This window comes from Patella vulgata, chromosome 2, assembly GCF_932274485.2.
Source record: "Patella vulgata chromosome 2, xgPatVulg1.2, whole genome shotgun sequence".
In the NCBI taxonomy this organism is placed as follows: Eukaryota; Metazoa; Mollusca; class Gastropoda; family Patellidae; genus Patella; species Patella vulgata.
In genome coordinates, this window is record NC_065880.2 from 49,991,278 (window position 1) to 50,007,035 (window position 15,758).

Below are 15,758 nucleotides of genomic sequence, written 5' to 3' on the forward strand. Positions count from 1 at the left end.
GTCCAACCTCGTGGGTTTTCTCCGGGTCCTCCCACTTCTAAAGACCCCTACGCGCAAGCGAATTATTGAAAAAAATTGAACCATGTGTTGGTCCTGAAATGACCTAGTTTGTGTCGAGTGGATGTTAAACCCCATTTCTCTCTCTCTCTCCTTCACTGGCAAAGGTCCCCTTTTGTCAATATAACAAATAAACCGCCACCATTGATAAATATTTCATTGAAAGTTTTTCAGTTATTGTATGAAATGTATCATTTAATTGGTAGGAATTCAAGGTAAGATGCCATTGCCTGTATGAACAGATTACTATCATCAAGCTATAAAAGAGCAACTATAGTGAAGAGTAAACACTAGGGAACAGTTGACAATGATCAAAGCCTACTATCCCATTTACATATAACCTATCTTTATATGCTTCACTGACTTTATGATCATTTAACTGCAAGTTATATTTAATATAGGTTATCTTTGCTATTATATGCTGATGTTTAAAGAAAAAAAACTTTTGCTAGGGCAGTGTTGTTAAATTTATTATCCAAATTCCAGTAGTTAGGTCTAATAGGGACAGGCATGATAATCCTAAAAATACTTTCAGCTAAAACCAAACCCTTGATTGCTGTGGAGGTCAGAGTCCAACCCATGTATGGGTTGGGCTATACTGTCTGGGACTGATGTTGTGTATGAAAGGAGAAAGACTACTTGGTTATCGGAAATCAATAGGATTCTTCCTCTCATCAACATAAACACTGTGTATAAATTTAAAATCAAATGGATAGTTTCTAGAGCATCCATAATTTTTCAAATTTATCATCTCTGACAGTAATTTTTAGAAATTCTTGGAATTCAATAACCCTTTTCATCTCATGAACACAAATACTGGTAGGTAGATTTTCCAGTTTTTCAGCAAAAAACTATATAAAAAACTTTCATCAATTTCTTAAAAGGTTTAAAAGTTCATGAACTAGTCATTACCAGGTTCAAAAGTTTATTTTATAGCTTTCTGACATGCAATAAAAAAAAAAGTGTTTGAACAAATTTATTAGTTAAATTTTTCATTTTTAAATAAAAAAAAACTTCAGAGATTTATTCAAAATCCCCACACTACATCCAATAAATGTTAATAAAAGTTTGAATAGCAATTCTTATTTTCCATCAAAGTCTTTTTGAGGATTGATGAATGAAAGTATGAATGTCACTAGGTACATACAAAGATATATATATCTTTTAATGTTAAATTGCTTTTAGCTTTATTAGAAGATTAAAATTAAGTGGTAACCATTATACATATGCTTCATTATCACTGTATTATATTTGTTAATTGGGAAATTTTCTCTAATATAAACAAGAAGACCCAGTCATCTACATATGCTCAATTCTAGATGTATAAATGATGTAAATTTTCATAAAGATATTTTCAATGGTTTGTGAAATGCTATGGAATACTAATTGCACACTGAAAATTATAATTATTCAAGTGAGAATAAGTAAAATTGTCTCCATAGAAACACATAAATTAATCAACTGAGAATTTTGAAATTAGCAAATGGCACAACAACCATAAAAGTACATGTACATGTACATGTATAATTTCTGAACAAATACTTTGAACAGTTTATGAGATCTGGTCTGGGATAAAAATTGTATTACATAGACTTAATCAAATGTTGTTTCCATGGAAACACAAATTATTAAACATGAGAAATTTCTAATTAGCACAACTGTAGGCCCTACTGGTAATAGGTTTAAATGTGTGTACAAAGTTTCATACAGATATACTTCAGAAAGCAATGTGGGTCGGTCAGAACAAATCCATTTCATTATCCCTTCCTTACTTTGCTTGATGTGTAATAATTATCAATTGAGTTGACTGAAACACTGCATAGAATTACTGTGTAGTTTTAAGGTTTACAACGCAAATTTGGGTCATTTGCTACACAAAATGCTTATATAAAGCAAAAAATGACAAATTTCCCATTAAAAATGCTACTCAAATTTTTATGTTCCCTATGAAAATGCAATCTAAAAACTGTTATATAAATGTTACACTTCTATTAATAAACATCCAACACCAGTTTTTATATATTCTCTTTCCTAAAATCAAATATGTCACTCTTTGTGTCATTGCCTGAAGTAATACATTTAATATAGAAATGACGTGGTTGGTGGAAGGGTCACACATATTGGGCATTAGCTGATTGGTTGATTTATAGATATAAAATATGACTGGATGGTAGAACAACATTATTATGTAAACATCACGTGACATCAGTAGGCATGTATTACTTTGATATGTGTATGTTTTAAATAAGAACATATTTCTAGTAATTTACACTATAAACAATGTCACTAGTAGGCCTAAGACAAATAATAACTTAACAGAATATCACATAACAAAATCCACCGGTCATTGATGAAAGTTATTATTAAACTAAACGCTCATAGCATTGGTGACATCAACAGCTAGATACATAAATTTAAGGTTAAATAAAACTGCCATTTTGAACTCTAGCCTTTTTAGTACGCTTCAATCATTAATCATAAAAAACCTTAAATCACAGTACAGACTAATCCCTAATAAACCATGTCCATTTAAAGGAGCTAAATCTCTTTGATAAGAGAGAGAGAGAAATGTGGTTTAACGTCAACTCGACACAAACTAGGTCATTTCGGGACTAACATATGGTTTAATTTTATTTCAATAATTCGCTTGCGCGTAGGGGTCTTGAACAGTGGGAGGAAACCGGAGGACCCGGAGAAAACCCACGAGGTTGGACAGGCGACCCTACTCCTTGTCACGTACAACCAGGGATTTGAAACCACGCCAGTTGACTCAATGACAGGATTTATGACACAGTGCGCACCTGCTAACCATTCGGCCATCCAACCCCCCTCATCCAACCCCCCTCTCGTTGATAAGAGTTGATCTGATGTGTCATTTCAATAAGTGATGGCATAAGATCTAAATGATTAAATTTTTGTTTTTCAAAATAATATCTGAAAGTCACTTTGTTTATTAATTTCAGTTTAACTTTTGAATAATACTGCCAATAGTGTAACACAAAATCATTCACAAAGCAAATCAACAAATCTAACTTCCTTAAAGTGAGAACTTTCATTTTATAGCCAAATCAAAGGGTTCTAGTTTAGTTTAAACAATATTTTATTTAATAAGCTGAATTGGATTGAACAACAGGCAAAGGCCTATATAAGTTCTCTCCAGTCATATAAAATAGTTAAATCTTATGTTTACAATACAATGGTGGACATATGTACAGGCAGTGGTTTACAAACATATATACATAACTTGGAGAGTAATTTTAACTTTTAAATATTAAAGTGTTAAAATTTCATGCTGTCTTTTATGTATTTTTGCACTATTTCAAATATGTTAGAATTGGTATTGTTTGGAAGAGCAGGGTTGCAATATAGGATCAGGTCAATTGTAACATTTTGTTTAAGGTGGTGTAGATTATTTTTGAGAATTGTTCTTGGGGCAGAGTATGCTGGACATATGAAAAAATAATGGTTATTATCTTCGTCTGCAGAATTACACCTAGGGCACACTTTTGTTTCACTAATAAAATGGTAGAAGAAGTGATTATTTAAGTTACTAGCTTTATTTCTTAATTGGCAATGAATAATATTCTCTTTCCTATTTCCAGTATTATAATATAGTGGTGGTCTAATTACAGGATACACACGTGAAAGGCCCTAAATGTCTTTAACGTTTGTGAGGTTTTAATATTTTCAGGTAAGTTGTTCCAAAGTTTAATTGTGCAGGGAAAGAAACTATTAGAATATGAACTGGTTTTACAAATTGGTAGATTGAGGTTCCGATTTTCATTACAAAGGTTATAATTTGATATTGATGGTTCAAATTTTTAAAAGGCTTCAGATAGATAAGTAAGGTTATTCTTTATTTTATATAAATAAATTAATTTGTGTTTTATTCTGCGATTAGACAATGATTCCCAACCAAGCTCTTTATATAAATTGTTTTTAGATGAATTTCTTCTCAGGCCAGTTATTATTCTACCGGCTTCAGTTTGAACTCTTTCTAATAGATCAGAATCCTTCTTTGAATAGTTATCCCATACAATATTGGCATATTCTAAAATAGGGCAAATAAAAGCAAGATATATTTTATTAAGTGAAATTCTATTTATTTTATATTTCAGTATATGCAAAATATTTAGTCGACCACAAGCTTTCTGGTATATATTTGAAATGTGTTTTGAGTCAAGTTTTGACCATAATATAATGCATTAGACTGAAATGTTAATCCCAAATGACAATAACTAGTTACGTTTTCAACTTTTGTTTTTTCAAAGATAACGTCGGGATGGATTGTAGTTTTCCTAGTAAAAATAATATGTTTAGTTTTATTGGGGTTAAAAAGGTTCTAGTCATTTTAAAACAAGCAGTGACACATTATAACCAGTATATAAAATCATAATGGTGGCTTTAGGGCAATAAAACTTATCTCTGTATCAATTAAATAGCCTGATTAAACAGAAATAGAGCTGTCTAAAACCCCATAAATATAAAAATCTTTATACTTATATAAATATAATAACACAACAATATGTTACATGCGTTTCTATGGTAACCATGATTTATTTTTTTTATAAATAATTCTATGAATACATGATTGCACCATGTCATAAATAATGTCTTACAATATAAATAGCTGACATTCATTAATATGTCAAAAACAAGTATAATACACATATATTACACAATCTGTCAATCACAGTACATGTAAATTTCATTCATATTTCTATTTGATTAAATTAATGAGACAAGTATAAAATATTTAATAAATGTACATTAATAATAATTGATGTATACAGGTCATATAGTATATTTTTATTTCAATAATTCCCTTGAACACAGAGGTTTTTAGAAGTGGGAGAAAACCGAGAGAAAAACCATGAGGTTAGACCAGTGACCCTACTTCTTTCAAGTACAAAGCCAGGATCAAACCCATGACTTGCATAGATATACGTGTTAGACAACCCAAGGACGCTAATTTAAGATTTTGACGATAAGAGTAAAAACTGAATTTCAATAAACAGATCAATATTAAATTGCATTAATACATTTTGAGACTATTTCACATGCACAAAAAAATTGTTTAAATTACATGTTCTGGTAATTAAAATAATCTACCTATAAGGATCACTTGGTACAAGCCTTTTTGAATGAATAAGTCTTTAGATTAGTCTTTAAAAAATCACTATTAAGCTGTTTTAAAGAAATAAGTCTTTAGTTTTAAAAATAGCAATAGCAGTGACATTAAGAATCTGAATTGGTAATTTGTTCCAATCAGGGGCTAAGTGAGAGAGACGAAATGACAAGCTTTGTGTCATGGTTCTGAATTTTTGTGCCCCTTGGGTTTTTGTGCCTTCCTCACAAATGGCAAAAAATCATGCGGTTTTAATGTGTTTTTTAACATTATAATCACAATCATAATGCTTAACTAGTGTTAAACATACACCATTGGTCAGATACAAATAGACTCCAGCATGTTCCACACAGCACAATATTACTCGGTGGCACAGGAAGGCCCCCCGCCATCCCCCTCACACATATAAAATATAAATATTGTTTTTTGGGGGGCCGGACGGGATTTTGTTTCTCATGATGACAAATTATAAGTAATAATGTATAAAATAAAGTAGAGGTTTTTTAAAATTTTAATGCTGCATTGAAAAACATTAAAAATGTATACATGTATCACTTTCAGAACAGATGATTTGCCATATTAAATATCTGATGCCTGATCTTGTTTGTTACAATATATTGATACAACAAACATATCAGTCTATGTCCTATTTCAATAATAATACATTGTTGCAGCTTTTGTTCTTTATGTGTGAACATGATTCTTTTTTTATGAACAACATCAATAGAGCTAATATATTCTATATTGAATCAATATTCATAAATACCTTATATAGCACCATAAGTCTATAAATAACTTGTAAAAATAATTTAGATATTTATGGTTTAAATGGTCTAAATGTGATTCTTTTCATGGAAATACACACAATAAGTCTGCAAATAGGAAATTTTACTTATTCGGCACTCTTTTATATTTTTTGGTTTGATATTTACAATTCAAAAAATTTGGAAATCAATATGGTTCTGTGCTTTAGATAGGATTAGGCTCCACGGACCAAATTCATGGGTTTTTCACCCAGGTTCTCTAGTTTTCTCCCACAGCTATAGACACCTACGCGCAAGTTAATTATTGAAATAAAACATATGTTAGTGTTAACAAGCAAATTTTAACAGTCACACAACAATTATAATGGATTGGTTGCTTTGTGAGAAATACTTTAAGACAATTTGGACTAATGTATTTTGCTAAATGCTACCCATCGACTACTATTTTTGGGGTAGGTATTTGTAATGAATAAATATAATTTATAATATATATACTATATAGAATTAGTTGAATTAGGACCAGATTTGTGTATAACAGGATTAGATAAACGGAATATAGTAGGTAACATATTACTTATATTCATAAACATATCTTCTGATAAACCCTGTAAATAGATTAAATACAACCAATTTAACCATTCATACCACCTGTTAATATTGTACATCTATTTTTTCGAAAAGTTCTCTTTTACAAGATAATTGTGAAGCAAGTTATTTTTAACTCAAATGAAGTAAATGTAATATTCAAATGTTCAATTTGAGTTAAAAATCAAAATAAATACAAATTTTATGTCACAATAAGTGTTTTGAATGTTAAATTTTACACAGTAAACAACTACAAATTTGAAGTAAAATCATTATAAATATGAAAGACTTACCCTTGGGACTAGAAACTGTATTGTTCTTGACTCTTGGGCTCCATAAGTAGCCATTTCTATCATAAAACCTTTAACACATTTATATACTAATTCAGCTCTCTTCATACACCATGGTATAGTCATTTCCTTAAATAAACACATTAGTTTATTTTCTAACTCTTACATCATCACCAGGAGAGAGAGAGAGAGAGAGAGAGAGAGAGGGTTTAACATCCACTCGACTCAAATTAGGTCATTTCAGGACTAACATGCTGTTCAATTTTATTTTAATATTTTGCTTGCACTTAGGGGTCTTTTTCTGAAAAAAGGCTATACTGGTAACTATGATAGGTTGCCAGGCAACAAAATATATGCCCACAGCAGCTAAAAGGGGGCTATACTATATACTGGAAAACAACCGGAAAACACCATGTTATACTGAATACCGGAAAACACCGAAAAAACACTAAATACCGGAAACCACACTAAATACCGGTAACCCGGAGAAGGGCTATACTATAAACCGGAAATTAACCCTAACCCTAACCCAGGCACACAGAGGACCAGGCTCCCGGTTACCTATTTAGGGTGCTAGTCTCTGGGTTACCTATTTAGGGTATTTTCCGGTATTTAGTGTGTTTTCCGGTATTTAGTGTTTTTCTGGTGTTTTCTGAACAGTCGACAAGGGTTGTCCGTGTCACATATTTATTCTTTTGTAGTTAATTGAGGGCATTTACAAGACAACTTGATGAAGATCCGATCATAATTTTTTGTCATTTGCGGGTTCACAAGGTTCTACAAACTGAAACAAGGGCCTTAACTCTGGAAGTAATTCACAGAAATTGTTGAAATTTGACAGGCTTTTTCATTTTACTAATCTAAATAATGCATATAAATTTCATACAGATCGGATGACAACTTTTGTCATTCTAGCATTGACAAGGTTCAACAAAGTAAAACAAGGGGCATAACGGCAGAAGTAATTTAAATGATGCATATAAATTGCATACAGATCAGATGATAACTTTTGTCATTCTCGCATTCATAAGGTTCAACAAAGCGAAACAAGGGCTATAACTCTAGAAGAAATTAATGAAATTCAAAGGCCTTCTTCCTTTCACTAATTTAATATAGAGTGGATGATAACTTAGAGCGATCACAAGGTTCAACAAGCCAACAGTGAGGCTGATTTCCCCTTCCGAAATCCCAAAATAAATAGATGACACATATTCATTAATCGCACATTTATTTTTTTCCAAAAGTATCAAGCAACTAATTTCAAAACAATCAGATTATAAATGTAGTTTGTTCTGTAGAATGTTCACAAGAAATTGTGGGCGATGGACGGGGGCGACGGCAATATACGACCACATTTTGATGCGGGTGTATAAAAATGATATTGATGTCGATGTAAAATAATCTTAATAGATAAATACATCCAAAAAATCCTTATTTTGATTGATTAAAACAGTTAGTTGATATGTTGGTTTCTTTATGGCCCAAATACTGTACTGTACTGTTTAAGATTATTAAACCCAAAGAATTCTACTCTAGCTAACAAATTTTATGAAATTATAGGCCTATGAGCTTATCTTTAAATTGCATTCTAACTTATGAAGAAAATTATTTATTAAACTGGATATTACATCCATTGGTTACATCTTTCATGTTCATCTAAACCAAGTCTTGTACTGACATTTGTAACATAAACTTAATAGGTGTAAATGTAAATCTCTTTCTTAGGGGAGTTAATAACTTTGATTCCTTTTTCAACTATTTCAAGTATCAGTATATATAGAGTTTGAACAAACAAAAAAAACCCAAAGACATAGTTGTAAGAAACAAAGCTTGAACAACCAAAAAAACAAAGACACAGTTGTACCTAATTGTTTAAGTGGCATTTAGTAACTGAATGAGAATAACACAGGACACAATTATATGGAATACAAGTTACTTAAAGGATTTATTGAGCAACGTTTCGACGAGAACCCTCGTCGAAACGTTGCTGTTTTATAGTTGTACCTACCTCTGTCATTTCATGAGTAAGTAATAATGGTATAGTTATGGTGTGAATATCATATCTAAAACACAACTTGATTATATTCCTTAAACTTAATATAGCTGGATGGCGTGACGAGATGTCACCTGACCTAACACTGTCATCACAGACCAGATGAAACACAACATGAACCTCGGACAGATTGGAATGTTCGGTGATATAAAAGTCACCATTATTTAATTTATAATTGGCAGTTTTAACCTGTAAATAAAAATCCAAAGTACATCTTCATTACATCAGACATGACAGGTAAATTATGCTATATGGGATTTAAGTGGAAACTGAAAATGTGTGTATCAGTATTTTAAACAAAACTGAATTACTTGTGAATTTATTTAATTGATTATATTTATGTGTTAAATTTCCATAACAAGAATATATCTTACTTTTATCAACTATTCAGTTTACAATCTATTGATTCATTTTTCTATATCCTGTATTTTTTATCATGTATATATTCTAGCTTTGTAAATGTACTACAGAGCAACTGTTCCAGCTGGATTTTAGCACTATATAATTTTAATAAATAATTACTAATATTACTATAAGTGTTTATCTTCAACATCACACTAGATTTTTTAAGAAATTTGAAATTGTTCATAAAAATTAATACATTAATATTTTCTTTGGGTTTTTTTCTCTGTCACTTAAATGGACACTACCAAAAATTATCTTCAGTGAAATTGATACGATAAAATATTTAAGAAAGCAGACACGATATTAATATGAAAATTGTCAATGACCTTTAATTTCCAGACACAGTTAATGGAAATACTGATGAAAAATGCTTAATTTGATGACACAGTTTTGTCGAACATATGCAATGACCCCATTTTACAAACCATGTTGGCTCAGCTAGTAAGGTGCTGGCTCAGTAACCACTAAGTTGCAGTTTTAATTCATGTTTTGGCCTAGAAAGTTGCTCTGTATTTTCCAGTGTGGTTTCCCCTTGTCAGTGTTGCAGGACAGAGAGTCTGGCAAGGAAAAGTGTCTAGTTGTTGGGATAGAATGTAAAACAAACGTCCTGTGTACATCATGTTTTTCTGTACATGAGAAACTAATTTTACTATGTTTTTCTGTACCTAAGAGTATGTTTTTCTGTACCTGTGAAACTAATTTTACTATGTTTTCCGTACCTGAGAAACTAATGTTAGTATGTTTTTCTGTAGCTGAGAAGCTAATTTAAGTACGTTTTTCTCTACATGAGAAACTAATTTTAGTATGTTTTCTCTACTACCTGAAAAACTAAATTTAGTATGTTTTCATGCACCTGAGAAACTAATAGACATTGCACCAAACAAACAAATATCAAATCAAGTGTTAGTGTTAGTATGTTTTTCTGTACCTGAGAAACTGATTTTAGTACGTTTTTCTGTATCTGAAAAACTAATTTAAGTATGTTTTCTCTACTTGCGAAACTATTTTTAGTATGTTTTTCTCTAAATGATAAACAATTTTGAATATGTTTTTCTCTACACGAGAAACAAATTTTAATTTGTCTGTACCTGAGCATCACTAGATGAACTGTTAGCACTAATACCACTGCCAGTACTCTTTATACTAACTACATCACCATCTTCATTAGATACTCTCTGACTTCTAATTTCATTAGCTTTAATAAATTCTTCCTCAATTAGATAAAAACGACGATCTAAGTCAGAAAAATGGAAGTCTGTCGACTGTTCACACACTCTAGAAAATGCTGAAATTCAAATATGTAACAAAAATACTAATCTGAATTATACACATAGTGATTTTCTTTTTTAAAATCTGTCACAGTAAAACAAGGAATAAATATGTCATGAAATTGATGTGACCTGATAGTGGTAGACATTAATGAAACTTGCTGTATCATACTTTATTTAAAATAATAATTGTCAGCATCAGGTTAAGACCACACATTATCTATCTAGCTATAATAAATCTGTGTTGATTATCTAGTGTATTGTGCTTGTGGGCTTTATTTAACAATACTACAGATATACTTCTTAATAATGAACTTCCCATATTAATTATTACTGCAAACATTAGTATAGTTTTATTTGTAGACAAAAATAAATAACTATAGCCCTGTTTGCATACACAACATTTACTTCTGTATATAAATTTACTCATATGCATTTTTGCACATGTGTGTAATAGTCAATTAATATGAGTTCACGCAAGTTTTAGTAAGGTATGTGAATACCAAAGGGTGTTTCGAAATGTTAACCCAAATATGTCCATACGGGCTTAGACATTCATGATAGACATTCGAAGGACAATATGACAATTCCCTTATCAGCTAACAATGCCATGTATAAAGAGAAATCAGTCTGGGAAATAATGATTGATTCAACCTGGTGAAAGAGTATGTACATCCACGAAAGCGATAACAAATGGTATACCAATTTTCGCAAGCACAGCAACGTGTTTGATGCGATCTGTACAGAGATTAAAAAAGAACATATAATAAATATGGTGTCTTAACTGATTATCTTATGGACACTTATAAAAAGCATGTGCGTAAGTTTATTATGCGTTCACATGACACTATTTGCACCCACTAACTTGATGTAAATTTACTTCTACTGCGAAATTGCAAATGTATGCAATAGCGTTCGCATGACATGATTGATTACTCGGTGGAATCTTTTTTTTTTTTGTGCACTCAGATGTCAAAATAATATATATGTTTACCTCTTTTCATTCCTGTATAACTATTGAGACGGTTATCAACTAACATAATTAAACCGCATAATGAATTAGAATAAAGAGACATGGCTGTTTGTAATCTTTGTGGTTGAGGGATCACAACACCTCTGAAAAACAGAAACATCCCAAAATTTATAGATATGTAAATTATGTACAATTGTACAATTTTAAACAAGCCAACAGTGAGGCTGATGTCCCCCTCCAAAATCCCAAAATAAATAGATGACACACATTAATTAATTGCACATTTATCTTTTTCAAAAGTATCAAGCAATCAAACTGATTACCTATAAATATACAACTGGCGGTAGTTTTTTCCTTTGATCCCAATATTCTCAAAAACTATAGACCTGTGTCTAACTTGTCATTCCTTTCCAAAATTGTGGAAAGAGCTGTAAATCTCCGTCTTCAATCCCATATCTCGAAATATGAGTTGTTGGATAAGTTTCAGTCTGCTTACAGACCCCACCATGGCACTGAGACCACTGTGTTGAGGGTCCTCAACGACCTACAGTGTGCAGTGGATACAGGGAACGTAGCATCTTTGACTCTTTTGGATTTATCTGCAGCGTTCGACACTGTGGACCATCAGATTCTATACAATAGACTTAAAAACCAGTTTTGGATTTCCGGTACACCGCTTTTATGGATCACATCATATCTTAGTAATAGACATCAAACAGTTCTACTTGGTGAGGCTAAATCTCTACCGTTTAAACTTGACTGTGGCGTACCGCAAGGCAGTGTTTTAGGACCCATTTTCTTTGTTCTTTATACAACCGCTTTAGGGTCTGTGATCGATGGCTATGATCAGAGGCACTACTCTTACGCCGATGATACTCAACTCATTGGTGTGTCTAGTCCTATGCTAATCAGAAATGCCTTACAAAAAACTACTGACTGTTCGCTGGCAGTTAAACAGTGGATGAAAGCGAACAAACTAAAATTGAACGACGATAAAACAGAGGCTCTTTTAGTAGGTTCATCACAACAACTCAAGTTACTACCTGATCTTAAAATCACCATTGGTAATTCAGAAATAAATTTCTCCAAAAATGTTAGAAACCTTGGAGTGATATTTGATCCTTCTCTGACAATGGACGCTCAGGTTGATATGGTATGCCGTACATGCTACTATCATCTACGCTGTATATGCAACATCAGAAACTATCTCACTGCTGACGCTTGTAAACTACTTGTGAGATCACTTATTTTATCAAGGATTGATTATTGTAATAGTTTACTCTATGGAATCCCACAAGCATTTCTAGCCAAGATCCAAAAGGTTCTTAATACTGCAGCCCGAATAGTAACAAGGACACATAAGTTTGATCACATCCAGAATGTGCTGGCTTCTTTACATTGGTTACCTGCTGAGGCGCGAGTCAAATACAAAATACTAACATTAGTGTATAAATGTCGCAATAATGCAGCTCCTCAATACTTATCTGAACTCTTATATGACTACAATCCTATTAGATCACTTCGCTCTCAAAATAAACAGTCACTAGTTGTTCCAAGATATAATTTGAAGTCATATGGGTATAGGTCTTTCAGTTCAGCTGGTCCTAGATTATGGAACGAACTTCCACAACAGATCAAGAATCAACAAACTTTTAATCAATTTAAATCCGCACTAAAGACTTTCCTGTTTCAACAGTTTTACCAGTAGAGCCATTACAAAAAGCGTTTTGAGCATGTGTCAACATGGAGAAGACGCTATATAAAACTTCATTATTATTATTATTATTATCATAGGTTGATACATTCAGTTCATATCATACTGTCATGACATCATCTCAGGTTGATATATTCGGTTCATATCAACTGCTGATGACGTTGATGATCGAAATAATACAAAGAACACAGAAATAATTTTTTATTCTTTTGACAATTAAAAAAGTTTTATGTTGGAAGGGAGACGAATAGGTCTCTGTCCCCCCCCCCACCCCCCATGATTTTGATCGCCAGGACAGATTTTCAGGTTTATATCCACATGAATGTCCAGTTCTGAAGGCTATCTAACCACTGCCTTGGATCTCGTAACAGTTACTGATCTTAATGATATCTTCCTCCTTAATTGATCAATCTCAGCTGTCAATCAAAATAATAAATCAACCAATCAAAAAACGTCTCGCTTCTGCGCAAGCCAGCTATATTTCATGATGTACGAATATAAGCAGGTAAATTTGTTAACTTCTACACAAAAGTACCTGGGAAAATGAAAATGGCAATAACTTAAAGTAGCCCAGTCTCTAACTCAATTTCATCCAAAGTCTTCTACATTGAAAACACGAATTATTTGTCAACTTAAATGTTGTGATCATACCGGGAAAAGATGGGCTTCTGATATCCAATAATTAAGACAAAATAAACATTTTACCATTGGTACACGAATTGTGTACCATAATGCGTTTCAGCGCCATTTGTAACAAGGGACTCGAAGAACGAGGCTAGACAAGTCCTGACCCATATTCTTATCTACTATCGGTATAGACTGGAATAACCAGATGCTAGAGATTGCTGTTCGATTGAGACTTCTGGCATATTTCACCGAACATAACCGATTAGAAATTACAGTAAAAACAGAAACAATTGAATGTAAATCAGTTTATATACATTCATACAACATTATAATATGCGTTGCGACCCATTTCTAGGTCCCAAACATTAGCGATTTATCTCCTTTAAACTGAAAAAAGCACAATCGAAATAATAAAAACTCTGCGCCATATCAAAACTTGGCTGCACAACTCCATGACGTAAAAATGACTGAATCACCTGATGGTGTGTGCATAATGACCTCCTTCATGATCAGGACCCAAAGCATGTTGCCAAGATATTCATAGAGAACAGTCCTGATCGTAGTTGAGCAGCTTTGATGTAGGTAGTCATTTTTCCATATCATCATCATATTACCCCTAGTCATAGCTTTCATCGAAATGACACAGTAAACTGTTCGTAATTATATTTTTGGTTTGGTAATGAAATGTTCCAGGTTCCAGGGTTCGTCCATCCCGTGCAAAAGTTATGATGAATCCACGCCCTTGGGTCTAGTTTTTATCCTTCAGCATAGAAATAAACGGCATACTTATTGGCATATTTAGATTGGTTATCTATGTCTAAGATATCTGTCATAATTTTCTTTTCGTCCACATTGCGATTATTTCTCCACACACTCCAAGACTTGAAAGTATTTATAGCCCAAGAGTTCCTTTGTAGTACAGTCCACTTAACAGTCGGTCAAATCCTTCTCTGAACATACCGAAAACCTTCATGGTTCACGGTCAGAATTAGCGGAAAAGATTGCCTTTTGATCAAAACTTTATTCAGCATTTTCACTACCAACTAGTAGATCTCCGGAATTTGCACTCACATCTATTGCCTTTTGATTAAAATTTTTTTCAGCATTTTCACTACCAACTAGTAGATCGCCGGAATTTGCAATCACATCTATTCCACCGTCAATCTGTTGACTAAAAAGGATTGATTATTAATCGTCTGATAACGTGTTACTATCCATTTTGTTTTTGCTTTCAATTCAATTGAAACTATATTTACTCCAAAATGGCGACAAGGTAGTTGGGTATAAACAATGCATTCACATGATTAGTTCGGTAATTTTAGTTATTTGGCGGAAACTATTGAACAATTATCCAATCATCGTTGACTTTTAATGGAAGGGTCCATTTAATTTAAGGGTGATTACAACTATGACGTTGTATATGTCGTATATAACCCTTCTCTCCCTCGGATTGATATGATAGAGAACACTTGAGTTTCGCCCGCGTGTTCTCTATCATATCAACCTTAGGTAGGTTAATATCCTATACTTAGTCAAAGCATAAAAGGTTTTGAAGTTATCTTGTCCCAAAGCATCGACTAATGAAATTGCTTAGCTTTAGTGGGAAATGTTAATCATTGAACTCAGTCAAAAAATCCACCTAATGAACATCTACATCAAGTTTAAACATTCTACCTCAATTAAAAGCAGAGTTGTAATGTTCCAAAGTCTTGACCAATCAAATAGCTTATCGCTCCTTAGCCTAAACAGAAAATTCTCATCATCAAACTTAGTCATGGTAATGATAAAATAAATCTATACTTGAGTTTCATCCCTCTCACTTAATTATAACCAAAGTTATTGTGCCCAAAAGCATCAACCAATCAAACTGCTTACCTCTGCTTAACGTAAGCAG

At 32.5% G+C, this 15,758-nt stretch overlaps 1 protein-coding gene across 4 annotated transcripts in view; it reads right to left on the reverse strand.

Moving 5' to 3' along the window:
• Positions 1–362: 362 nt before the first annotated feature.
• The window catches only part of LOC126810024 (protein C12orf4 homolog), a 32,621-nt gene continuing 17,225 nt past the window's right edge, over positions 363–15,758 (reverse strand). For 2 of the 4 annotated variants that reach the window (XM_050534939.2, XM_050534940.2), the window contains exons 9-13: positions 11,545–11,666; positions 10,371–10,567; positions 8,833–9,066; positions 6,828–6,953; positions 366–6,554 (exon numbers count right to left, since the gene is read on the reverse strand). In XM_050534939.2, coding sequence (XP_050390896.1) covers positions 6,444–6,554; positions 6,828–6,953; positions 8,833–9,066; positions 10,371–10,567; positions 11,545–11,666 — 790 coding nt within the window. In that variant the 3' untranslated portion in view covers positions 366–6,443. Of the gene's footprint in view, positions 6,555–6,827; positions 6,954–8,832; positions 9,067–10,370; positions 10,568–11,544; positions 11,667–15,758 lie in introns of all 4 variants that reach the window. The other 2 variants (XM_056098436.1, XM_050534941.2) reach the window with 2 other exon arrangements.